We start from the raw sequence: 26,423 nt of genomic DNA on the forward strand, positions 1-26,423 counted from the left end.
AGACCCGAGGTTTCATGATTCTCCTGGAAACTTTATGAAACATTATTTTAAGTTCAGTCTGTGAAGTTTCTTCTCACAGTAGATTTTGTTGGCTGGTCAAAGACTCAGGAACGTGTTCAACTTCAGGAAAAACCATGTGACCTTTTATAAATCTGATAAAAAGACTCGTGTTTCCTGTTTACACAGATTCATATAATTAAATATGCAGAGTTCTGTACTTTTGTCCTCAGGTCTCTCGTCTGTCTACTGTCCAAACAAAGTTTTTTCTTGGTGTGATTTTATTTTTCTGCTCACTCTGCCATCTTCACCTACATTCAGAAAGTATCTTCAGTCAGAACATAAACGCGACACAGTGAACTCAGTCAACAAACCAGGTGATCAGAACGTTGAGAACTGAGTTCAAACTTTTTGATTATTGACTTTTCTCTTCTGATTCATCATGTTTGAATAAAGAACTCTGATGCATCTATGAACTGATTTCATCTCTTGGTGGTTTTACATGTGAGAGATTTTTTTGGTCGTGTTTTTGACAACGTTCTCCTCCACCGTCCAACACACTTAAAGAACCTCTGAGAAGGAGAACTTCAGCTGTTCTAAAGACTCATGGTGGAACAACATCTGACTAAACTGGTTTTGTTCTTTAATTTCTCATCATCTGTACATTGTTTTTGACAGAAGAGTTCAGCTGTGAGACACAATAATGAAAAAACTGGAGCTTCTATAAATGTTATTTATATTTTAAATGTTCAGTAAACAGAACCCTTCAGGGTCCTGGTCTTTAAGGTCCTGGTCTTTAAGGTCCTGTGGTGGACATGGTCTACACAGAAGGTTCAGACACTCATCACAGATGTCCTTTAGGTGGTTTCCTTATCTACTACAGTCATTAACGTCCACTAGAAGTGGACGTGTCCAGAGTGTGGATTGGCAGGTGGTCCTCCTGGGGGTCCATCCTGGAGCAGGTTTCTGTCCAGCTGTCTGCTGACTGAGTAATGCTGGGCCAAAGACTCGTCAGTCCACTCTGTTCTGGACAGCAGCTGGTCCATGTGAGGCCCCAGGGTCCTCTGTGGAAGTGGGTATGGACTGCTGATGGGGTCCCGCTCCAGTAATGACGGTCCAGGGTTTCGATGTGACCCGTCAGGTCCATAAAGAGTACCTGTCAATATAGAAGTGTCCCGATCCAGGGCGGTCTGCAGTCCCTGGGTCTGCTCACCCATTTGGTACAGCTGCTTCTTCTGCATCTGAAGGTGGTCCTGATGGTCCAGTCTAGTGTGACACAGCTGCTTCTTGTGAATCTGAAGGTGGTCCTGGTGATCCAGCTGGGTATGGTATTGCTGTTTCTTCTGGTTCTGCATGCTGTCCTGGTCCTGGTGGTCCAACTCGATGTGGTATTGTTGTTTCTTCTTATTCTGAATACTGTCCTGGTCTTGAGGGTCCATCTGGGGCTGGTACTGCTGTTTCTTCTGGTTGTGGGTGTGGTTCTTGCCCTGCTGGTCCATTTGCACCGGGTACTGCTGCTGCTTCTTCTGGTTTTGGATCTGGTCTTGTTGTTCCTGGTTCTCCTGAAGGTCCATCTGAGCGTGGAACTGCTGCTTCTTCTGGCTCTGGATCTGGTTGTGGACCTGGTTCTTGATGTCTTTCCAGTGTCGCCCTCTGAGGACAGGCTCCAGGTCCAGACAGCGCTGACAGACCTCCTTCCCTGGTACTGACTGGACCAGCACGTGGACTCCCAACTGTCTCCAGACCGCCTCCTTCTCTGCAGATGACCACGGGCGACGTCGGACCTTCCTCGGAGCGACGGGGACTGAAAGACAGACCGGACTGTGAGGAGACACCAGACAGACCTCCTGGACATAAGAGATTTAGAGTGAGCTGAATCAAGAAGGACCCACCTGTGACAGGAGTCTGCAGTCTGGACTCTGGTGGAATGATGGAGGTCACTGGTCGGTTACTGGTCTGTGACGGAGCTACAGACAGGTAGAGAGACAGACAGCACCATCTAGTGACTTCACACATGAAACACATCAGGGGGTGGAGCTTTAAGATTCACAGGTAAAGATTTATAGTTAAAATTCAGGTTCAGGACTTGAGGTTTACGACGAGCAGTCGAGGGTCAGTGAAGGGTCTCAGTGTATCAGGGTCAGTCGTAGATCACAGGTCAGATTTAAAGGGCCAGTGTGTCAGATTTAGTGGATTTATTGTCAGAATATGTCAGAAATGTGACATAATATTCATCTGTATGTTTACATCCGTGTTAATTAGCTAAAAATAAGAACTGTTGTGTTTTTGTTGTGTCAGAATGAGTTCTTCACGTCTACAGACCAACATATCTGCCATCTTCATCTCTAATGTACAATATTCACTTGAACCACAGCGAGAACGGCTGCTAACAAACATCTGCATGTCACCGCCTCACTGTGAAGAACCGTCATGCAGACTGTGGATCAGTTCTGTAGGTTTTTTTAAAGACCAACTGTTTCCAGATCGAAGTTTTAACAATGAAAGTCAGAGATGATCCTCAGTTTCTACTGAGTGAAGTGTTCAGAGTTTGATTTGTGAGTCTAAATATGGACTAGATATGGACTTTCATGTTTTCTCTCCTACATGCTTTAAAGAAGAGACTGAGACAAAGTGTTAGTCAGTGGGGGTCAGAGTTGGGGGTCAGTGTTGGGGGTCAGTGGGGGTCAGAGTTGGGGGTCAGTGTTGGGGGTCAGTGGGGGTCAGTGTTGGGGGTCAGTGTTGGGGGTCAGTGGCGGTCAGTTGGGGTCAGTGTTGGGGGTCAGTGGCGGTCAGTGGGGGTCAGTGTTGGGGGTCAGTGTTGGGGGTCAGTGTTGGGGGTCAGCAGGAGTCAGTGGGAGTCAGTGTTGGGGGTCAGTGGCGGTCAGTGGGGTCAGTGTTGGGGGTCAGTGGGGGTCAGTGTTGGGGGTCAGTGGGGGTCAGTGTTGGGGGTCAGTGTTGGGGGTCAGTGGCGGTCAGTGGGAGTCAGTGTTGGGGGTCAGTGTTGGGGGTCAGTGGGGGTCAGTGTTGGGGGTCAGTGTTGGGGGTCAGTGGGGGTCAGTGTTGGGGGTCAGTGGCGGTCAGTTGGGGTCAGAGTTGGGGGTCAGAGTTTGTCCACAGGTCCAGTAGAGACTCAGTCATCATGACATTCAGTAACAGTTACTTCCTGGCTGAACTGCAGAGACGTGTAAAATCATAAAAGCTGTCAATCCATGTTGTCATTTTCAGATGTACGTCTCACAGTCCTGCTGAGATTATTTTATATGTTGTGTTTCCTTGTTCTCATCTTTGATAAACTGTCTGATTCTTTATCTACACTCTCACTGATTCCACATCAGTTTCCTGTATGCAGAACAGGTTCTCAGTTCTCAGCTGTTCTATTGTCTCTGAGTGTGAACACAGTACAGGAAGTGTCCACCTGATGTCGGTACAGGTGTTGTTATTAATGAGATATGAAGGCATCAAACATGCAGGAGGAGGAAACACTTTGAAATAACTTCAGGAAAAAAGAAAATGTTCAACATGTTGCTGCCATTAAACTGTATGTACATGACAGAGGGGTTTTCTAACAGGAAGTTACTGTAAACAAACGCTATGATTGGTTCTCTATGATCAGTGGTCGGTGTTGGGACTTGGGGTCAGAGGTCAGGATCAGGACTCACCCTGTGGTCTTGGGTCCGACTGCTCTTCACCTGGCTCTTTATACTCCTCACTTCTTGATTGCACTGATCGTTTCTTCAGCTTAGCTCCTCCTACTGGAGGAACTAGAAAGAAAATGTAGTTCAATGTGAGGATCTATGACGAGGTTCTTCTAAAATCTAAACATGTTCTAATAAGACCTGAACCCCGACAGAGACCAGAGTCACAGACACAGTCAGTCTGCAGTCCCACTCTTTCTCTCTGGAAAAAGTTCAGCTTTTAACCAGACAGCGGCAGGACTGACTCAGGTGTTGCCTGTGTCGGGGTCAGGGGTCAGCAGGACTGACTCGGGTGTTACCTGTGACGGGGTCAGGGTCAGCGGGACTGACTCAGGTGTTACCTGTGTCAGGGTCAGCAGGACTGACTCAGGTGTTACCTGTGACGGGGTCAGCAGGACTGACTCAGGTGTTACCTGTGACGGGGTCAGCAGGACTGACTCAGGTGTTACCTGTGACGGGGTCAGGGTTCAGCGGGACTGACTCGGGTGTTACCTGTGACGGGGTCAGCAGGACTGACTCGGGTGTTACCTGTGACGGGGTCAGGGTTCAGCGGGACTGACTCGGGTGTTACCTGTGACAGGGTTCAGCGGGACTGACTCGGGTGTTACCTGTGACGGGGTCAGGGTTCAGCGGGACTGACTCGGGTGTTACCTGTGACAGGGTCAGCAGGACTGACTCGGGTGTTACCTGTGTCGGGGTCAGCAGGACTGACTCGGGTGTTACCTGTGACGGGGTCGGGGTTCAGCAGCCCCAGGTTGTCCCACTCTCTCCCCAGCAGGTGGTAGAAGTCGGTGGTCTTGGCTGCAGCCTCCCAGTCTCCGTCCTGCAGACTCTCTCCGATGGCAATTTCACAAACCGTCTTCAGTGTCGTCTTCACCGCCAGTGGCGGGCGGCTCCAGCGGTATCCGGACGCCTTCCTGGCAGCAGCGAGTGCCAGGCTGAGGCGACCTGGAGCCAGAATGTCCTGGAGGGTGTGAATGCCCGAGTCCAGAGACTTGGCAGCCAGGAGGAACCTGCCGAGTTCCCTCAGCTTCTGACTGACATAATCGTACCTCCGCTGGCTGCCATCTTGGTTCCCCATCAACTTGTTTCCATATTTACAGATCAACCAGTCAGATTTGACCTGGACAGAGCGAGGAGGAGAAGAGTTACAGAGACAGGTGGACAGACAGACAGGCAGATGGACAGGTGAACAGGTGTACAGACCTGGTGTGACACGTGGTCCTGGTTCATGCGATGCAGGACTTCGCTGCAGCTCTCAGATGCTCCGCTGGAGATTGGAAGGAGGCGGGACGCTGCAGCCTGGACCCTGCTGCGCTTCCTGGGCCGCTCCGCCCCAGGGTCAGAGGTCAGGCTCTGATCGACACTGGGGTCAGAGGTCATGGACCGTTTGGTCCCAGTCTGGTCTGGTGTGGTTGTGTCTCCTGATGGGTCAAACAGCGTGTCCTCTGAGGACTTGGAGGTCATGTCGTCTGATGGATCACAGGCCGACTTACCTGTCATGTCTTTCACAGCGTCGGAGGTGTTTTCAGCAGTGGAGGTCGAGTCTTTGGAGGGGTCAGAGGTCGCGTCTTTGGAGGGGTCTGAGGACGCGTGTTTAGAGGGGTCAGAGGTCATCTTCTTACGACAGGAGGCCTGATGTTTCCAGAGATCAGCTCGGAGGAAGAAACCAAGGCAGAGGGGGCAGGGAAGGTAGTTCCTCGCATCAACGTCCTCTGAGGGCTGACGCCACGGGACAATCTCTCCACTGCCCTGTCTGATCACCTGAGGGACAGACAGGTGGACAGACAGGTGGACAGAGGGACACAGGTCATTACTGACAGCCAGACTTCAGAGTTATACAGGTAGTTTCAGACAGGCAGGCTGGGATGCAACAACAAACCAAATTAAAACCATAACTTTAAATTATGCTGCATTAAACTTTAAAACTATGTGAAAGAAAGAAAGAAAATTTAAATTACTTTTAATTATGTCGTACCAAAACTTTAGAAACTCCAGTGATCCAATATTCATGTGAAACTTAAACTTAATGAGGTTTAAATTTTTAAAACGGCTGCTTTTTTGAGATGGACTGATCAAAATAATCAAATTCCTTGAAGAAAGACTGAACTCAGCTGAGTTTCATCAAGCAGCATCTCTTCTTTCCTTCACTCCAGTTGATCTGTTAAAAACCAGAGGCTCGATACGTCCTGCCTCCACCTCACCTGAAAACAGGAAATGGAGCCAACTGGTTTACAGGAGTGAGGGCTGTAGTGGGAGCACTGGGTTGTTAGTTGTGACTGTGAGGTTTCCATGGGTCAGTTAAAAACCGTGACAGCTGCTGTCAGACTGTCTGTGTTTTCTGTTTTTAATCTTCTAATATTCGATCGTATTGATCCTTTAATTCAGCCAAGTTTTTCTTAAAGGACGAGAAGTTTGTGCTTCTCTGCTGGTCGAGAACGAGGCCAACTAAAGTTTGAGCTGGTCAGAAAACAGTGACGTGTTTTGTTAAGGAAAACAGAGCAGCTGGAAGTTAACTAACACAGGTAAACAGATCGACAGGTAAAAAGAAAGAAAGGTGAACAGGTAAGCAGGTGAAGCGACAGGTGCACAGACAGGTAGTCAGGTAAATGAACCTCGATGTTGTGCATGTAGTTGCCCCTGCAGCGCAGGTGTTCCAGCAGCAGGTGGCGTTGTTTGGAGCCTGTCGGCAGCGTGCTGGCAGCCGCCACTTCCTGTTGGTCGGCGTGTTTCCTCAGCAGGTGACGAGCGATCTTCACCTGCGGCCGCCGACAGAACACGCAGTAATGTTTCTTATCCCACCGTCGCTTCCCGTCGCTCCACGTCCTCTTGACCGTCACGCCTTCCTTCTTCTCCTCCTGCCCCCGTCTCTTCTCCTTTTGACCACGCCTCTTCTCACCAGAGCCCCGCCTCTTCTCTACCGGCCCCCGTCTCTTCCCTCTCTGGCCCCGCCTACCTAAGGTGGTACCTGCTCTGCGGCGTGGACGGCGGCCAGCGGGTTTCGTTGGCTCTTCATCAGGAGAGGAGGTTTGGTCAGAGGCATGGAGCTCTGTCTTGTTCGCCATGGCAACCTCAGTGTGGTCCTCTGTAGTAACAGTGGTCTCCACGGTAACAGAGGACCTGATGATCAAATATACACACAGGTACACACAGGTAAACATCAACATGCTGCAGGCAGGTGAGGTTTCAGGAGAGATGTTGATCATTTTTGTGTTTTAAATCCAGTGTGAATGATGTAAACATGAACCTGACGCTGCACTGTGTTTACAGGTAAAACACACCTGATGGAGGTCATTCAGACAACAAAAGAAAAAGAACTGTGGACACCAAACCTCAGCAGAGCAACAGTAGATCAAGGTTTTCCCTCAGACCTAATCAATCAAACGGTATCAGACCGACTCAGATTACAACAGAACCACAAAATCAGACTAATATAACATGAGACTCCAAACTCCATACAAAAACCAGCCAGTTTAAAGTTTCTCCACTTATCTGGACATAAACGAACCTTAAAGAAACTCATCCAAGGCGTTTATAAAATCTGACGTTGTTACGGTTAGATTCGGCCAGAGCCAAACTCATAAACGTCCCTTATTAGTCAAACTTTTCACTTGAAGTGCTGAATCTCGTGTTAGATTCATGGACCTTCACGTACTAAACGCACCGCGGGGGTTTAAAGTGAACAGGGTCAACCCGTTTAATGGGCACTGATTTAAACGGGTTCATATTTAAACTACATGCCGAATTAATTCAAATAAAGTCAAAATCACCACAAAGTCTTCAGCTGTGTTCCAGATGTAATTATAAACCAACAAACATTAAATCAGAGGTTTTTAGAACGGAGTTTGGTGTTCCCCCCTTGTTGACTAGAACCGGTCCAGACAGCCGACATCAGGATGCTGTTCTGTGTTTCTCTGTCTGTGTTCAGACTGACTGACACTAACTGATCAATTAACATATTGATAACATATTGATAACAATGGACAGACTGACAGAGGCCGGCAGAGGAGGGCGTGTCCGATAATGGAAATGTATTTACCTTCTAAAGGCTACATGCTAACAGCTAGCCGGAGAGAAGCTAACGGTAGCATGCTGGCTGTTAGCATCAGGAGCTAACATGCAGCTAGCTTCCATCCTGCACTGATAAAGAGAAGTGGATCAGAACCGAGCGGCTGCTAACAGACACACAAACACACAACATGAACTTTAAAGGCCTGAAACGGTCCTGACCTGCTGACAGCACCAAACTCCACTTCTTCTTCTGCTCAGTTTACATTCTGACAGAAACACGGAGACTCTGAACTCCAGCGCCTCCTGCTGCCTCACAGTCAGACATGACACAGTAAAGGGACAGTTCGTATTGTTGAAGTGTGGTTGTACTTCAGACAGTATTTTACCTGAAGAGTTAGTCTCTCATGGTCAGACGTCTCTTCACATACAGGGAGAAAACTTCCTGCCATGTTTGCATTTTCAACCAATCACAAACATCTTCGGTGACTAAGTGCAGGAAGCTGGAACTTCTTTTAGTGGAACATTTGCATGTTAGGAGGTGACCTCTGGCATTAAATGATGACATCACTGGTAACAGCTGTTAGCTTGTTTACGTTCATACTGTTAGCATCCCAGAAGCTAACAGTATGTAGGTTGTAACAGGAGGTTTTCAGTTGTTTCCTGGGTGATGAAAACAAAGATGTGGACATCAGGTTGAAACAAGTAACCAGCCACAAAAGTACAATTTTATTTCCATCCTCAAGGACCCAGTCTGACATTTCAGGTTTTAATCTGTTTTTAGAGAATATTGTGAGGAATGAAGGTAAAAATGTCTGCGTGGTGAAAACTTTGTGCCAAATAGTGAAATTCTCAATCAAACAGATAATCAACTCAAATCTTCATCAGTATGATCTGATATATATAATTTATATTTAATATTTTAATTCATCTGAGGAATCATGTGTCACGTCAACTTTCTAAAGTGTGAAGTGGTGTAACCATCATTCATTGTTCATATTGTGCAAAAGGACCATGTGACAGGAAATGACATCACATAGAGTGCTGGTTAAACTACTTTTACAACATTTTCAGGTGCACTCAGTCTGATGTTTGTAAAAAATATCATTTCAGATTACATGAAACAAAGTGTTCATTCTAACAAACCTCATGCATGACTTTAAAACAGATTTAATTTAAAACAGACTTTAAAACAGATTTAAAACAGATTTTTGAATTGTTCATTTTGTCATCCTTTATTTCTTCTCCCTGACTCAGACCTCCTCCTCTGACCGTCAGTAACTGTACCTCTGTGCTTCATGTTGCCTCCATCTGTCGGTGTGTTTGTGTTGTTGTGTGACTTCAGTGTTTTGAAGGTTTTCAGACTCTAACATGATGAAGACCTGGTCTGTGGTCTGTGGATCTGCTGCAGCAGGTCCAGGTTCAGAGCTGTGAGGAGGTGATGAAGACTCTGAGGTGGTCATCAGTCAGACGGCGTGGAGGAGGTTTCTCTAGGACAGGGACACTGTGGACAGTTTGGACAGTGACCCAGCAGGGGGCGCCGCTCCCTCACAGTGAGGGAGGAAACCAGGAGTGAAACCCTGAGAGAGAAAAGATGTTTCTGCTGAAAGTTATCAGATCATTTATTCATGTCACCAGAGGAGCTGCAGGAACGATTCACGAGATGAAGATGATTTCTGGAGGTTATTTACAACATAAAGAAGAACAGAAAATGATTCAAGACGTCTACAGTTCATTCAGATTCTGGATCAGGAGCAGAGCCACGCCTCAGTCCTCCTCAGTCCTCCTCAGTCCTCCTCAGTCCTCCTGTTCTAACTTGTCCCTGTTTTCCTGTGAACTCTGGATTATTAAAACCTCAGTATTAGTCAGTCAGTATCAGTGGGAGTCAGTATCAGTGAAAGTTAATTATAGAACCGCAGAAAATAACAAATCTAACCTCTGCATCACTGTTCTGTCTGTCCGACTGTACACTTCTGTTTTTATATGATTTATGAAAAATAGATCCAAACACATACAAACATGTCTGAACTGATGAGATTGTAACAGGATTAATTAATGAATTAATTAATAGAGGAAATACTTTTCCTGCAGTTTTGTGTTGACAAATGTTCTTAAACTGTTGGACTGTTTGCAGTTTTTCACAAACTGTTGAATCTGACCCCATCAATGTTGGTCAACCACTGAGTGTTTCCAGGACGCCCCTTTAATACTCAATCATGATCCTGTCACCTGTTACCAACTCACCTGTTTACCTGTGGAACGTTCCAAACAGATGTTTATGGAGCGTTCAGCAACTGTCAGTCTGCTGTTGATCCTGAACCAACTTCTTTTGAAACGTGTTGCAGGACTCAGATCAGTTTGTTTGATTTAATGAGAGATAAAGACTAAGTTACTGAGCAGCAGAGGAGGTTCCTGAAGTAACCGTCTGTTTAACACAGACTCAGACTGGTTTAAAAAAGACGGGACATTTACACTGGAATAACTGCAAAGATCATTTCTTTATCTTATAGATTCTAATATTATAAATAATCCAGTGTTAATTACAGATGAGTTTTGTCTGTATTTTTTCTGAAGGATCTATAAACACGTCTTTGACCACAGCTGAGTATCATTTTAATAAAACATCAAATATTCAAAATCTTCCATTTCCCACATTAAAGTTCAGTTTAGTGATGATCTACAGTCTGATGTTAGAGCCGTCAGCCTCGCTCTGCTCTGAGGAGAAGCAGTGCATTGTGGGACAGATGAGTGTGTGCAGTGAGCTCAGAGGACACAGAGGAGTAAACATCAGGGTATTTCTCATGTACACAAAAAATACAAACTGCTGCTGGAACTCCCTACGACCTCAGTGTGATGTCATCGTTAGCATGAGCTGTGTGTGTGTGTGTGTGTGTGTGTGTGTGTGTGTGTGTGTGTGTGTGTGTGTGAGTGTGTGTGTGTGTGTGTGTGTGTGTGTGTGTGTGTACCACAGGTACAGACAGGTCAACACCTGGGACATACCTGCAGACACACTGACTGATGTTCAGATATCCTTCATCCAGCTGAGTCATCTTCAAATGCTGCTTGTGTCCAAACATGTTTACATATTTATTATCAGAGGAGTAAAGTAACTGAGTACAAATACTCAGTTACTGTACTTCAGTAGAGTTTAAGTTAGAGTTCTCAGATATCTGTACTTTACTTCAGTGTTTATTTTTCTGAACTTTCTATGTTTCACATTTAAAAACAGGAGAGTTTGTTCATTTTAATGCAAAAAGAAAAAGATGTTAAAAGACGTAATGATAAAACACACGTAAAGACGTAAAGATAAAAGCTGTTAGAATGTGAGACAGACAGAGACAGAGACTCTGTAAGAACATGAGACAGACAGACAGAGACTCTGTAAGAACATGAGACAGACAGAGACTCTGTAAGAACATGAGACAGACAGAGACTCTGTAAGAACATGAGACAGACAGACAGAGACTCTGTAAGAACATGAGACAGACAGAGACTCTGTAAGAACATGAGACAGACAGACAGAGACTCTGTAAGAACATGAGACAGACAGAGACAGAGACTCTGTAAGAACATGAGACAGACAGAGACTCTGTAAGAACATGAGACAGACAGAGACAGAGACTCTGTAAGAACATGAGACAGACAGAGACAGAGTCTCTGTAAGAACGTGAGACAGACAGAGACTCTGTAAGAACATGAGACAGACAGAGACTCTGTAAGAACATGAGACAGACAGAGACAGAGACTCTGTAAGAACATGAGACAGACAGAGACTCTGTAAGAACATGAGACAGACAGACAGAGACTCTGTAAGAACATGAGACAGACAGAGACTCTGTAAGAACATGAGACAGACAGAGACAGAGACTCTGTAAGAACATGAGACAGACAGAGACTCTGTAAGAACATGAGACAGACAGACAGAGACTCTGTAAGAACATGAGACAGACAGAGACAGAGACTCTGTAAGAACATGAGACAGACAGAGACTCTGTCTGTCTCATGTTCTTACAGAGACAGAGACTCTGTGGTGGAGAAAAGCTTCAGGTTCAGTTGTCTTTGTACAGAGACAGAAATGTCCTTCAGAGGACGACTTCTGTCTTTTATACTCTGAGGACATTTCAGAACCTGAACTTTTTTACTTTTACTGCAGTAAACAAGTTGAATCAGTACTTCTACTTTTACTGGAGTATCAGTACTGCAGTACGGTGGCTTCCCCCTCTCCTCACACTCGTTACCATAGTAACCAGATGACTTAAACAGAGTGTGAATACGTGACTGTCTCAACATCACCAGTGTCTCATACAGTAAATACCTGCATGTTCTGTGGCTGACACACCTGTAACAGGAGACACTCACTGACAGCGACTGACACTTCTCTATTGTTTCTCCTTTGATAGGTCAAGGTACGTGAAGGGAGGCGGAGTCAGGAGGCTTCCAGCAGGTGAACTCAATCAGCTATCAGTAAACAATGGAGAACAAGGGTTCCATGCAGAAATACAGACACGTCGTTTCTCCATCACCTTCCAGACTGAAAGCAGGTGTGACACAACAGGACCCACCTGACAGGTGACCCACATGACAGGTGACCCACCTGTCAGGTGACCCACATGACCTGCACCTCAGTCTGGAGACAGGTAAGTTTATATTTCAGCAGTACACAATGTGTTCTGTACTGAACCATTAATATGTATTTATATGTTTCTGACAGGTGTAAATGTGTAGAAACTCAGTCACATGACTTCCTGCAGCTGTGTCCTCTGAACACTGTCCACCTGTTTGATGAGTCTGTTGAACAGATGTGAAGCTGCAGTGATGGAGGCGGAGTCTGAATGATAAAAGACGGGATGGATGTTTAAAAATGTCACTGAATGAACTTTGAGTGAAACTGATGAGAAACACCTGACAGTTTCTGTTTCTTCTTGTTTCAGATCAAACTGATCTTGTAGTTTTTGGATCGTTCAGGATCACAGAATCCAGATTCTCAGTCTGGACGGGCCTCCATCTGATGGAAACATTAACACAGACATGAAGGTGTCTGCTTTAACTTACACTTCAACTTCAACACTTTCCTTCAGGATGGTTCAGATGCAGTTCAGTAACTTTTCAACACGTCTTTTCATGGTTCAGCTCAGCTCAGTTCAGTTCAGCTCAGTTCAGTTCAGCTCAGCTCAGTTCAGCTCAGCTCAGCTCAGTTCAGTTCAGCTCAGTTCAGCTCAGCTCAGCTCAGCTCAGTTCAGTTCAGCTCAGCTCAGCTCAGCTCAGCTCAGTTCAGCTCAGCTCAGCTCAGCTCAGCTCAGTTCAGTTCAGTTCAGCTCAGCTCAGCTCAGCTCAGCTCAGCTCAGCTCAGCTCAGTTCAGTTCAGTTCAGTTCAGCTCAGTTCAGTTCAGCTCAGCTCAGCTCAGCTCAGCTCAGCTCAGCTCAGCTCAGTTCAGTTCAGTTCAGCTCAGTTCAGTTCAGTTCAGTTCAGGTCGGCTGGGCTCGGCTCGGCTCGGTTCGGCTCAGCTCAGTTCAGGGACCCTCTGTGAAAGTTAATTCTGCCTGGAGGACGCGTCTGAAACTTTGGCCCTGACGACAGTAAAAAGGTGTGTTTGATGTCGTCACAGAGCAGGACAGAACACACAGAGGGGGGCGGAGACTAGGCGTGGCTCATGCTGATAAAAACCTCCTGCAGCTGGTTCTCTGTGTCAGTTTGATCTGTGTTACCGTGACGACATCATGGACGGACTCCAGGTGAGTGCTGACGGAGAGGACAGAACTTACATCATGTGTTCAGTGTGACGACTGTTTCTACGACGCTGCTGTTCGTCTCTGTGTGATCAGGTTTTTACTTTTTGTATTTTGTGGTGATGTTTTGTCAGGAGACATTATTTGATTTAATGAACTTGTGATATTTAAAGTCTTTTAGAGTTTCTGTGTTTATCTGGTCCCAGTTGAACTTGTCTGGTTTCACTGGTTTTTATTGTTGACCTGAGTTTGATGTGGTTCTTGAACTGAACAGTTTATCAGTTTACGAGAGATGAAGGACGCCTGAACGCAGCACATGTCCTGGTGTGTTTTGTTGCAGACGTGTGTGTGTGTGTGTGTGTGTGTGTGTGTGGAGGGGGCGGGGCCTCCTCAGGTATGCAGGTAACAGGTCAGTGCAGTGTTTCAGTGGAATGTTGTTGCCTGGAGACAGAAACAACCTGTTTGACAGTCAGTTTTTCAGACCAACAGAACTTTGTCCTGCAGTCGTGACTCGGTGTTCTAAGTCTGACCTCACAGGTTCACTGGTTCCACCGTCAGGCCTTCAGTGTTCTTCTCAACGAGAGGCTGAACAATACAGATCAATACAGATTAAATCAGACTGTTCTTCTCTTCTGTGCCCAAACTCTCAGACAGACGAGTTCTTCAGCAGAACTGTGTGGAACACTGAAGCAGTACAGTGTGTTCCTGTGCTCTGGTCATTTTTCCCACATCACAGGTTACAGGTTGAGACGTCACATGACCAGTTTGAACCAGTCAGGAGCTGTTAGATATGAAGAGAGCATCATTACCACAGAAGAAGAGAGTTGAAATTAATTTAGTTTGTTCAGTTAAATCTGTAAAAGTGTCTCCAGTGACTTTTGTCTGGTGAAGTTTGTGTTTGTTCTGAGAATGAAGAGGAAGAGGAAGAGGAAGAGGAAGAAGAGGAGGAAGTGAGTGTAACAGCTGAATCAGGTGTGACAGACTCTCTGTTTGATTCCAGGTGAGCATCACATGTCTGCTGCTGAAGATGACCTTTGACCCCATCAGTGCACAACTCCCACCATGTCCCACATGTGCAGAAGGTAACTGACCAATCACAGTCCAGAGGCTCGTCTGTGGAAACATGAAACAAACTGACCTGCTGTCTGTAACCTGCAGGCTACTTTGTGACCAAGAACTGTTCTGTGATCGGCGGCTGGTTTTCAGGAGTCCAGTGTAAACCGTGTACTGACTGCTCAGGTAAACACACCTGCACCGTCACACACCTGAGCCTGAGTCTGACCGGTGACATTTACACCAGTGACATCAGTCTCAGCTGATCAATGAACAGTTCTGCTTTCTGTTGGTCGTAAATAAATCACCAATAAATGTAAATGTGTTGAAATAATCTGTTACTGTTGTGATTTATTGGTAAAATCCTCCAGTCTGATTGATTGATTTGTGTCGTGCAGCTGTTGATCAGGTCACTCTGGTTGAATGTTCTAAGTTCTCTGACTCGCTGTGTGGAAACAGAACCGTCCAAACCGTCCGACCCACCGCTGCCGTCACACGGACACAGACATCAGAAGCTGCAGGTAAACTCAGCTGACAGCAGCTCAGAGGGAAACGTTAGATTAAAGTTAGACTCAAGACGACGTCTGAACGTCTCCACTTCCTTTGTTTTTGTCTGGTAACTCTTCTTTCTCTTCATCTTCTCCTCCTCCTCCTCCTCCTCCTCCTCCTCCTCCTCTTCCTCCTCCTCCTCCTCCTCCTCCACAGTCTCTGCTCCTGATGTGTGGGTCGTCCTCGCTATGATGTAAGAATCAATCACCTTTAATAATCAATAATCTGCTCTCGGGTGGCGGCCATGTCTGTTGATTAACAACATCAGTGATTTCATTCTTGTCAGAACTACAGAAGCCCAGAGTGGTCATGTTCTAATTTACATCTCAAATAACATACATGTTACATTTACTTACATTTAGTCACATTGAGCTGCAGGTATTTTAAATGAAATATAATTATGATTCCACTCATTATAATAATTAATTTTCTTTTTCTTCAAACACTGAAACAGAACTTTTCTTTGAGTTGAATTTTAGCTTCCACTTTTCTTCATGTCAGCTAGACGTGTGTGTGTGTGTGTGTGTGTGTGTGTGTGTGTGTGTGTGTGTGCGTGCGTGCGTGCGTGCGTGCGTGCGTGTGTGTGTGTGTGACACAGTTGAAGTGACAGTAAAATTTAAATCCTAAAAGGAGCTGAAACACGAGTGCAGGTCTGATAAACTGAGGATCAACTGAACCTGCTGGGCTTCTGTACAAACTGAACAGTGTCTCTGATTGGCTGAACAGATGACAGACTGACCTCAGATCAGTTTAGTCCATCTGAGATTCTCACCACAACTCTGAATATTAGAGTTTGGTTTAGATGATCAGCCAATCAGCTGTTGGAAGGTGATGGAAGGGGGCGGGGCCATCATATTAATATAATTATCCTGAGGAGAGTCTGATTGTTTGTTGTTTTTTTCTCTGCAGAGTTCTCTCTTTGTTCCTCGTTCTGCTGATCAGTTTGTTCCTCATCCTGCTGTCCTGCAGACAACGCCAACCAGACAAACTCCGAGGTAACAAACCCCTCCCACCTGACATCAGACTCCTCCCACCTGATTGGATACAGGACACTGCAGTCATGGCTCATGTTTTTAGTAGACAGTCAGAGAACATGCATGTGTTGCCATGGTGACAACAGGTAACATGACACACCTCGTTATCTCCTCTGCAGGGTTGGATCCTCTGTGACTGAAGCAGATCTGAATCCAGTCAGACTTTCTCTCAGCGTCAACGCCGTCTGGACCAACTTCTCCCAGAGACCACGTCCACTGGCAGCAGGACTGTGGTCCAGGTCCTGTCCCGGTGCAGACCAGGCCTACTGCACCCCACTTCAGCCCACATGTAGTCCAGTTTGAGTTCAGGGGTACGCTAGGTGTAGACCAGGTTCAGTGCAGGTGTAGACCAGGTTCAGTGCAGGTGTAGACCAGGTGTAGACCAGGTTCAGTCCAGGTGTAGTCCAGGTTCAGAGCAGGTGTAGACCAGGTGTAGACCAGGTTCAGTGCAGGTATAAGTCCAGGTGTAGTCCAGGTATAAGTCCAGGTGTAGACCAGGTGTAGACCAGGTTCAGTGCAGGTGTAGACCAGGTTCAGTGCAGGTATAAGTCCAGGTGTAGACCAGGTTCAGTGCAGGTATAAGTCCAGGTTCAGTGCAGGTATAAGTCCAGGTGTAGACCAGGTTCAGTGCAGGTATAAGTCCAGGTTCAGTGCAGGTATAAGTCCAGGTGTAGTCCAGGTGTAGTCCAGGTTCAGTGCAGGTATAAGTCCAGGTGTAGTCCAGGTATAAGTCCAGGTGTAGACCAGGTGTAGACCAGGTTCAGTGCAGGTATAAGTCCAGGTTCAGTGCAGGTATAAGTCCAGGTGTAGTCCAGGTATAAGTCCAGGTGTAGACCAGGTGTAGACCAGGTTCAGTGCAGGTATAAGTCCAGGTTCAGTGCAGGTATAAGTCCAGGTTCAGTGCAGGTATAAGTCCAGGTTCAGTGCAGGTATAAGTCCAGGTGTAGTCCAGGTAGGGCTGGGTGATATGGCTCATGAATGATATCTCAGTATTTTTAGTGTATTCAGTGATATATAATGTAGATCTCGGTTAGAGAAGCACTGATCTGATATCAGATCCAGTATTGTTCTGATTCTGGTTGAGATGATTGGATCTGATATCAGACCTGATCACCTGATACGATCCATCGACCTCAACTGTGAAGTGAAGCAGCTGAATGTGAGTTAAAGTCGTCAGCAGCTCCATCATGTCAAGACGAAAAAAAAGACAGGCGATTGATATTTATGCAAATTATTGTGACGTTGCTTTGAGTGTCAGAATCGTGCTGACCAATCAGAATGCTGCTCAGAGTTGTATTGATCCGTATGAACTGAGTCGTGTTGTGATGTTTTTTAGTTCTCTGAGTGTGAGCAGAGTGAGAGCTGAAGAGTGACGTTCACTCTGAGAGACGGATGTCAGAAATACGTCCTCATTTTAACACATCGTGGTGCCGAGGTTTTGTCCATCAGCGTCCAGCTCGTCCTGAAGCTGCTGACTCTGTCTGACAGGAGGTGATCTGAGAGATGATGGAGGCAGCGGAGGATACGAGTCAGAGGCAACAACACCTGAGACAGAGCGAGGAGGAGGAGCAACTTCAACACGAGCTGGACGCTGATGGACAAAACACGACACCATGAGTAACAACAAACCATGAAAATATATGAACAGTTCAATACTGATTTTACACTCAAATACCACGGCAACAAACAGCACTTCAAATCATTCATTACAGCCCCACACAGGTGTAGTTCAGGTGTAGATCAGGTTTAGTTCAGGTGTAGTTCAAGGTCGTCTAGATGTAGTCCATCAAATACTAAATCTCCCCTTTTTGGCCAATCAGATTGAAGAACAGCTGCTCATGAGTGAGTGACAGAACAACATGCAATGACATCACTTCCTGTGATCAGCCAGGTGTTATCTGTCCAGTGGTCAGAGGCTGTTACAAAATAAAAGTCTTCCTTTTATTTAAACAAGGTGAAATGTTGAGATCCACAGAAATCCATCCTCAGGTCTGGACTCTGGTCTGGACTCAGGTCTGGACTCTGATCTGGACTCAGGTCTGGACTCAGGTCTGTAGGATACAGGATAATATCAGCAGGTCAGTGTTATCAGTCGATAAAGGCTTTAAGATTAAATATCAGTATCGTTATAAAATGTAGTTTGGTTCATATCACTCAGGTCAGTTTTGTTTAAAGAACTCATTAAAATGGAAAAAAAATGTAATTAAAAATAATCATAATTAATGAGTTAAAAGCTATTTAATTTTTGCTGATATCTAATATTAGTCATGTGGATATCTACACGTCATCTACAGTCTGCTCTTATTGTGAAGGACCACTGGCAGATGCAGACATGAACTACAATGCTTTTCACAATAAAATATAATGCTTTTCAAAATGTGGTCAAACTAAGAGAAATTCTGCTGTGAGATAAATGATGGATTAAATTCAAAGTGTTTGAAGAATGTGATTGGCTCTTCTTCAATCACTGCAAACAGCATCTTTTTCTTTTACTGAAACTGACGGTGTGCTGAAAATATCTTATATCCTTATTAATAAAACCTGAATCATTTTTTTAAATCAGTTCTCTTTGGAAACAGTCCACAGTCCAGTGTGAGTCAAACTCCTAAATCACTGGTTCCTACATTTCCCATGATGCACCTGACTCCTCCAGAGCCTCTAGACATTTTACTACAGCAAGGAAACTAAAACAAAGAAAGGTCATGACGTTCTGATGTTCTGCTGCCTGTTCTTTTTAAGCTATGGGAACGGCACACAAAAACCCAGATTCATCTGAGGAACTTAAAGAACATTCAAGAACCCTTCACAGAACATTCTGTGAGGCAGATTTTGTTCTGTTTATTTAGCTAAGTTGAGCTAACGTAACGTTAGCTGTGTTGCTAACCACAGTCATATGAGGAGCTCCAGGCTGCTAGAACCCTAACAGAACATTAAATTAACACACAAATCAAACTACATGTGAAACTGGGAGCTCCGTCATTCAGACTTTAGAACTGAGGAACTGAGCTGAGAACCCTCAGTATGATGTCATGAGCCTTCATCCTTATGTAGTTTCCTTGTTCTACAGGAGGAACGTTACAGAACCTTTAACATGAACAGTCTTCAGGTTCTCAGCTGTTTCTGATGTTCTCTTTCTGTCTCTGCATGTTGTTCTGTTCCTCATCTTTCATTATTTTGTTTTATTGTTTATATTTCACTGTTATTGTTTGTATGTAATGTTGTTTACAGTTCATGTGTTTGTGAGTCATTTACAGTTTGGTTCTCAGTTTTAACCAAATGTTGAATAAATAAAGTTTGACGTTCAAACTGACAGATTTATTGTTCTTTGTACAAACAATGACATTTTTTAAAAAACTCCACATTTAAAACATAAAAGAACTCGATGATTCAGAGACTGAAGTTAATCTGTGTTGATTTAATCATGAACAGACTGGTTCACTTCAATTCACTTCATTATTTATCCTACTGGGCTGTTGAAACCAGTAAAAACACACAGGAAACCAGTAAAAACACACAGGAAACCAGTAAAAACACACAGGAAACAAGTAAAAACACACAGGAAACCAGTAAAAACACACAGGAAACCAGTAAAAACACAGGAAATAAGTAAAAACACACAGGAAATAAGTAAAAACACACAGGAAACCAGTAAAAACACAGGAAATAAGTAAAAACACACAGGAAATAAGTAAAAACACACAGGAAACCAGTAAAAACACACAGGAAACCAGTAAAAACACACAGGAAATAAGTAAAAACACACAGGAAACCATCTTTAAAAATCACAGGGGAAATCAGTGAACCTGGAGCACCATGAGAATCAGGTTCTTTGAGTTCTCCTGTGCTTTGTATTAAATACACCCTGAAGAACAAGCTGGAGAACACAGGGGTGAACCTCCACCTCACATCCTGGATCCTGGATGACGTCACCAGCTGTCCACAGTATGAGAGGACGGGGGACGGTGTGTTGGACAGGACTGTCTGCTGTACGGGACCCTGCGGGGGACATTTCTCCACAGGAGTCACTCTGATCACAGACCAGCCGCTGTGTGTTTTAACACTTTAACATGTTTGTCTGTTAAATATCACAGGAACAAACAGTTAAACAGTTTTTATTCTAACATTGTGAACATTATTGTTTATTGTTTTATTAAGAGGTTTGATAACATATTGATGATGCAGTTATTAAAATGATTAGAAATGTTTGATGAAGTTATAAATGTATTTGAAAGGACGTTAGTGATAAAAAACAACAAATAAAATCCTGAACACACACACACACACATACACACACACACACACACACACACACACACATATCTGATAAAATATGTGAACTACATGTATATACAGTCTAAATGTCTGTTACATTTATGTGATATATTTTAAAATACAGCCACTTATTATATAAACATATAAATAAAGATTTAAATCATCACAACATCAAAACTCTGAACTCTGAAATATTTCATTCATGTCTCAAAACTAATTTCCTGCGTCAGTAAACTGATCATCGTCACCAACATGAGAAGGTATTTTGTCACCGTCGTTCTCAAAATGTTCCTTCAAACCAGGAAACGTTTCTTATCTACACACCTGTCCTTTGATCTGACTGCTGATTGGACGACGCAGGAATGAATGAAGTCTTACACTTCACCTTATCAGGTGTAACCATGGCAACGGACAGGAAGAAACAGAAACTTCCTGTCTCACACACACAGAAAGAGCGTTACCATGTTGATTTAAACAAACATTTGATTCAAATCTGAATAACTTTATTGATAAGTGACGAATTCGTTCAGATCAGTTTCTGTCTGAGAAGTTTAACGTTAAAAACGTGTTGAAACTGACTTCTGATCAGTTTGTTGATTATATTATATTATATTATATTATATTATATTATATTATATTAATTTCTTAATCTTGATCTTTATTAGAATAATTTCTTGATTATTATATCGTCTCAGTAAGATGACGAGGTGCCTGACGAGGTCTGACGTCCTCATGATGGATCCTTTTCTTCTTTTTTCTTCTTTATTTGCAAAATATAAAATGAAAAAAAAAAATTAAAGACAAAATCAAAACCAGAGAAAAACAAAAACTAAACTATGATGTAAGTTAAATATGTTTCATGTTCTGTCTGAAGTGACAAATGTTCATATAGAACCAGGAGGTTCCTGCAGAACATATTAATATTAATCGAGTCGTTGTAGAAAAGTTCTCTGTCGTCTGAAACTAAAGTCAGATTATTAATTCTGCCAACTAGAACAATAATGGTTCTACAGCTGGTTCACATAAGAGAACCCTGGTAGAACGTTTACAGTTATACCCAGAACCGCCTGTGAAAGGTTCCACCCTGATCCCCCTATGAGAAGTTCTACACAGAACCCCTCCATGGTATAACAGTTCCACCCAGAAACCTCTCTTGTTCTATCCTGAATCTTTCCACCTTCTAAGATGCTAACAAGAACCCACCAGGAGATCCAACCAAGAACCCTTTATATTCCAGGGTTTCATGTAGAACCAACACAGTGTGTTCTAGTGAGAACCTTTTTCTTACATTGTCTGTCTGTTAGTCTTCAGCTCCTCTGATCCTGCAGCACCTCCTGGTGGAGGAGGAGGGACAGAGACAGAGAGACAGACAGGTAGACAGGTAGACAGACAGGTAGACAGACAGAGAGACAGACAGAGAGACAGGTAGACAGACAGAGAGACAGACATAGAGACAGACAGAGACAGAGACAGACAGGTAGACAGACAGAGAGACAGGTAGACAGACAGAGACAGAGACAGACAGGTAGACAGAGACAGACAGGTAGACAGAGACAGACAGAGAGACAGAGACAGACAGAGAAACAGAGACAGACAGAGAGACAGACAGACAGAGACAAACAGAGAAACAGACAGGTAGACAAACAGAGTCAGAGACAGACAGGTAGACAAACAGAGTCAGAGACAGACAGACAGATAGTCAGAGACAGACAGAGAGAGAGAGACAGAGAAACAGACAGACAGAGAGACAGACAGAGACAGAGACAGACAGACAGATAGTCAGAGACAGACAGAGAGAGAGACAGAGAGACAGACAGACAGAGACAGACAGAGAGACAGACAGACAGACAGACAGACAGACAGACAGACAGAGACAGACAGAGTCAGAGACAGACAGACAGATAGTCAGAGAGAGACAGAGAGAGAGACAGAGAGACAGACAGACAGAGACAGACAGAGAGACAGACAGACAGACAGACAGAGATAGACAGACAGACAGACAGACAGACAGTGAGACAGACAGACAGACAGACAGGTACAGACAGAGTGACTCTTCTGTTTCTGTCACAGACACTGAGCCACTGTAAGACAGGGTGAACAGACATGGTGGACATCTTACTGTCATGTTCCACTTAGAACAGAGACTCTTGAGGCCTCATGTGTCTGTCACACGTTCTCAAACCGCTGCTGGAGGTTCTGACCACAGAGAACCGTGTGAGAGGTTGACCTGATGAAGAAACTGAGTCTGTCCTCTGTCCTCTGGGATCTGATCAGGACGTCCACCCTCTGTGTCGACACTGTGAGACAGCTGAAGTCAAACTGCATGACGGCCTGTGATCGTCCACATGATGTCATCAGAGAACATGTTCTCCATGTGGAACCATCTGGATCTGTGTCAGCTGATAACTGATATTAACCAATAACCAATGGACGATAAAATAACTGATAATTTAACATGTTTGTGTTTTAAACAGACGTTGATCTCAACTGTAGTTTCAGAGGAGAGAAGTAACTAAGTACAAATACTTAATTACTATACTTTGAAGTTTGGGGTATCTGTAATTTTCTTGAGTATTTGCTTTTTAAATCTGAACACAAACGTGTCCTTCAGAGGACGACTTCTGTCTTTTATACTTTGAGGACATTTCAGAACCTGAACTTTTTCACTTTTACTGCAGTAAACAAGTTGAATCAGTACTTCTACTTTTACTTCTACTGCAGTAAAGACTGAGAGGACGTCTGTCTCCTCTGTCTCAGAGGCTCAGATTTCAGATCATCCTGACGTCACCATGGCAACACTGTCTTTCATCAGAAAACTTCACAAATATATTTTGACTTTTTCGCCTCAAATGAAATATTTTGACATAACCTGTCAAATCAGATGGGATTACAATATATTAATCGAATATTATTATTTATTTATTATTATCAATTGATCAGATATATTTTCATCTTCAGTCAGACTTCGATCAGTTCAGACGTCTGAACTGACTGTGATGAAACATGAACAGATGTGTTGAACTCTTCAGTTTCATGATGTTCACATGAACTCTGCAACACTTTCACAACGTTTCAGTGAGAAGAAACTTTAATGAAACAGTGAAGAAATCTGATGAAACACAACGACTTTATTATCATGATTCATTTAGTTTTTCATCTTCACAAACTGTGATGCTACAGAAATAAATCAGCTTCAGATGTAGTGAAGTTTTTTATATTATATATTCGTGGTGTGACTCCTGTCACTTAATAAATACATAAATTGATCATGAAATCTTTAGTTTCATTTCAAATCAATATGAACGGGATGTTTCTGATCAATAATCAAACATTTAGTTAAAAGTTTTATTTAAAGTCAGGTTTTATGAACTTATGAAAACTTTTCATTCATGATTTCATGATTCTTTTCAAGAAGAACTTTTTCATTTACCATGAACTCCTCATGAGCGTGAACGCGCCCGACTCCAGGCTCGTTCCCGACACGTGTCGTCACGAATTCTGATTGGCCAAGAGGACAACACCCAGAGAGGCGGGTCCGGTACGCATGCGCAGTGTCGCAGCGAGGGGAACGTGTTTGTGTAGTTTGAGGGAAGTTGAGTCCGTCTGAGGAAAGATTAAAGTTTAAAGTTATTTAACAAAGAAAATATTGTTCATTTACCGCAGAACAACTCGACAACATACAGACAGGCAGAGAGACAGGGGGACAGACAGGGGACAGAGAGACAGACAGGTAAAGACAGACAGAAACAGAAGGAGCGGAGGAGCTCCGACACACAGCCGGACGCACCGGGAGGTCTCAGCGCTCCAAGCCGTGCCAAGGAGCGCGACCCCCGGCATGAGGATCGAGTTCGCCCCGCTGAACATCCCGCTGCGGAGGAGACTTCAGACCGCCGCGGTGCTGCAGTGGCTCTTCTCCTTCCTGGCGTTAGGTACCATAAACCTGTCTGTCTCTCAGCTGTCTGTGTGTCTGCCTCTCATTTGTCTGTCTGTGTGTCTGCCTCTCACCTGTCTGTCTGTGTGTCTGTCTGTGTGTCTGCCTCTCACCTGTCTGTCTGTGTGTCTGCCTCTCACCTGTCTTTCACCTGTCTCTCACCTTTCTGTCTGTCTCTCACCTGTCTGTCTCTCACCTGTCTGTGTGTCTGCCTCTCACCTGTCTTTCACCTGTCTCTCACCTTTCTGTCTGTCTCTCACCTGTCTCTCACCTGTCTGTCTGCCTGTCTCTCACCTGTCTGTCTGTCTCTCACCTGTCTCTCACATGTCTGTCTGTCTGTCTCTCACCTGTCTGTCTCTCACCTGTCTCTCACCTGTCTGTCTGTCTCTCACTTGTCTCTCACCTCTCTGTCTGTCTGTCTCTCACCTGTCTGTCTCTCTCCTGTCTCTCACCTGTCTGTGTGTCTGTGTCAGCTCAGTGTTGTCTGGCAGCCTTCGTCCTCCTGGCTCTCTCTGATTGGTGGATGCTGGCTCTGCTCTATGCTGGTTGGCTGTGGTTGGACTGGGACACTCCCAGCAGTGGGGGTCGGAGGTCACAGTGGGTCAGGAGCTGGAGAGTCTGGGAATATTTCAGGGACTACTTCCCTCTGACGGTGAGCTCAGGTTATTGATCTGATCCATCACACTGAGGAGATATCAATACTGATCACTCTGATTATTGATCATTGATTTGTGTCTCCAGCTGGTTAAGACAGTCGATCTGGATCCAAAGAAAAACTACATCTTTGGATTTCATCCACACGGTGAGAAACACACCTGTCTGTCTGTCTTTACCTGTTCGTACCTGTCTCTCCGCAGGTGTGTTGGTACCTGTGTTGACCTGTCTGTCTCTCTGACCTGTCTCTCTGCAGGTGTGCTGGTACCCGTGTTGACCTGTCTGTCTCTCTGACCTGTCTCTCTGCAGGTGTTCTGGTACCTGTGTTGACCTGTCTGTCTTACTGACCTGTCTCTCTGACCTGTCTCTCTCTGCAGGTGTGCTGGTACCCATGTTGACCTGTCTGTCTCTCTGCAGGTGTCCTGGTACCTGTGTTGACCTGTCTGTCTCTCTGTACCTGTCTCTCTGCAGGTGTGCTGGTTGCTGGGGGGTTTGGTAACTTCTGTACGGAGGCGTCAGGGTTCTCTCGTCTGTTTCCTGGACTCAGGTCTCACCTGCTGATGCTGCCGTTCTGGTTCAGGGTTCCACTCTTCAGAGATTACATCATGTGTGGAGGTACACACCTGTCAGAACATCAGCCAATCAGAGGCAGAGGAGGGCGGGAGTGTCTTTTTATTGTGAGCAACCTGTGAACCTGCTGTTGAATCAGCATCTCTATGAGCTAGAACTTCAATGATTAGTCAAATAATCAGTTAATTGATCATTAAATTGAACACAAATAATTGATTAATCGGTTTGAGTCTTTTCCAAGAAGAAAAGTACAAATTCTGTAATTTTATTTTCTTAAATGTGGATATTTTCTGGTTTCTGATGTCACCATGAGCTTTTGGAACAACATTTTTGATAACTGATCATCTGCTGATCATTGATAAATGATCAGCAGATTGATTGATAATGAAAACTATGGTTCTAAGCAGCTCAAATGTCACTCAGAACAGCCTGAGTCTGATGACAGATGGAACTGGTCCAGATCCAGAGTCTGTCTGAGTAAACACTGTGTGACAGGTCAGTGCAGGAGGAGGCACAGAGCTGCTCTCTGATTGGCTGGCAGAGCGGGGTCACATGGGTTCAGCTGTTCCAGCGATCGATCGATCAGTTTGATCATTAATCTGAAGTGATCACTTTGTGTCGCAGCTTTTCTGTTCACAGTTCGCTGCTCTCTGATGATGACCTCACAGACTCACCTGGGTCATGTGACACCTGGTGGTCAAAGACGATTCTGTAACTTGTGGGTTACACTTTATATGAAAGTGCTTGTAATAAGTGTTAGTTAATAGGTAATAAGGCTTATTAACATTAATATGTGTTAGGAAGACATTATAGATGTTAATAACAGCATAATAAACATGTTATTATGAGATTATACGACATTTTTTAAGCAGTCTAAGAAACTTGTTAACAGTTTATATTCTGCTTGAGATTGTTAATAAAACCCTTATGAGT

General features: G+C 44.5%; 3 protein-coding genes across 31 annotated transcripts in view; 2 read left to right on the forward strand and 1 right to left on the reverse strand.

Annotated features, from left to right (window-relative positions):
- Positions 1-617: 617 nt before the first annotated feature.
- Positions 618-8,058, reverse strand: LOC146305092 (uncharacterized). 2 transcript variants are annotated; one of them, XM_084712011.1, is made up of 7 exons: positions 7,923-8,058; positions 6,308-6,812; positions 4,899-5,456; positions 4,416-4,815; positions 3,657-3,758; positions 1,890-1,964; positions 618-1,801 (listed from the first exon to the last, which is right to left on the reverse strand). In XM_084712011.1, exons 2-7 carry the CDS (start codon positions 6,755-6,757, stop codon positions 894-896), a joined length of 2,493 nt encoding a protein of 830 aa, XP_084568137.1. In that variant the 5' UTR covers positions 6,758-6,812; positions 7,923-8,058; the 3' UTR covers positions 618-893. The 2 variants fall into 2 exon arrangements, with proteins under 2 accessions (XP_084568137.1, XP_084568138.1); XM_084712012.1 differs by lacking the exon at positions 7,923-8,058 and adding an exon at positions 7,732-7,895.
- Positions 8,059-13,166: 5,108 nt separating this feature from the next.
- Positions 13,167-19,373, forward strand: LOC146305093 (uncharacterized). Of its 27 annotated transcripts, XM_084712169.1 has the most exons (11): positions 13,179-13,433; positions 14,428-14,509; positions 14,586-14,666; positions 14,879-15,001; positions 15,186-15,222; positions 15,939-16,024; positions 16,183-16,538; positions 16,584-16,628; positions 16,754-16,787; positions 16,845-16,878; positions 17,005-19,373. In XM_084712169.1, exons 1-7 carry the CDS (start codon positions 13,419-13,421, stop codon positions 16,197-16,199), a joined length of 441 nt encoding a protein of 146 aa, XP_084568295.1. In that variant the 5' UTR covers positions 13,179-13,418; the 3' UTR covers positions 16,200-16,538; positions 16,584-16,628; positions 16,754-16,787; positions 16,845-16,878; positions 17,005-19,373. The 27 variants fall into 27 exon arrangements, with proteins under 27 accessions (XP_084568300.1, XP_084568295.1, XP_084568291.1 ...); XM_084712165.1 differs by having other exon boundaries at positions 16,183-16,628; positions 16,709-16,787; XM_084712172.1 differs by lacking the exons at positions 16,754-16,787; positions 16,845-16,878 and adding an exon at positions 16,709-16,742 and having other exon boundaries at positions 16,183-16,527.
- Positions 19,374-23,881: 4,508 nt separating this feature from the next.
- The window catches only part of mogat3a (monoacylglycerol O-acyltransferase 3a), an 8,407-nt gene continuing 5,865 nt past the window's right edge, over positions 23,882-26,423 (forward strand). Inside the window, exons 1-4 of one of the 2 annotated variants that reach the window (XM_084712079.1) lie at positions 23,882-24,264; positions 24,740-24,918; positions 25,008-25,068; positions 25,392-25,535. In XM_084712079.1, coding sequence (XP_084568205.1) covers positions 24,171-24,264; positions 24,740-24,918; positions 25,008-25,068; positions 25,392-25,535 — 478 coding nt within the window. In that variant the 5' untranslated portion in view covers positions 23,882-24,170. The remainder of the gene's footprint in view (positions 24,265-24,739; positions 24,919-25,007; positions 25,069-25,391; positions 25,536-26,423) is intronic. The other variant, XM_084712080.1, reaches the window with a different exon arrangement.

This window comes from Lutjanus erythropterus, chromosome 23, assembly GCF_056507025.1.
Source record: "Lutjanus erythropterus isolate fLutEry1 chromosome 23, fLutEry1.hap2, whole genome shotgun sequence".
In the NCBI taxonomy this organism is placed as follows: Eukaryota; Metazoa; Chordata; class Actinopteri; order Lutjaniformes; family Lutjanidae; genus Lutjanus; species Lutjanus erythropterus.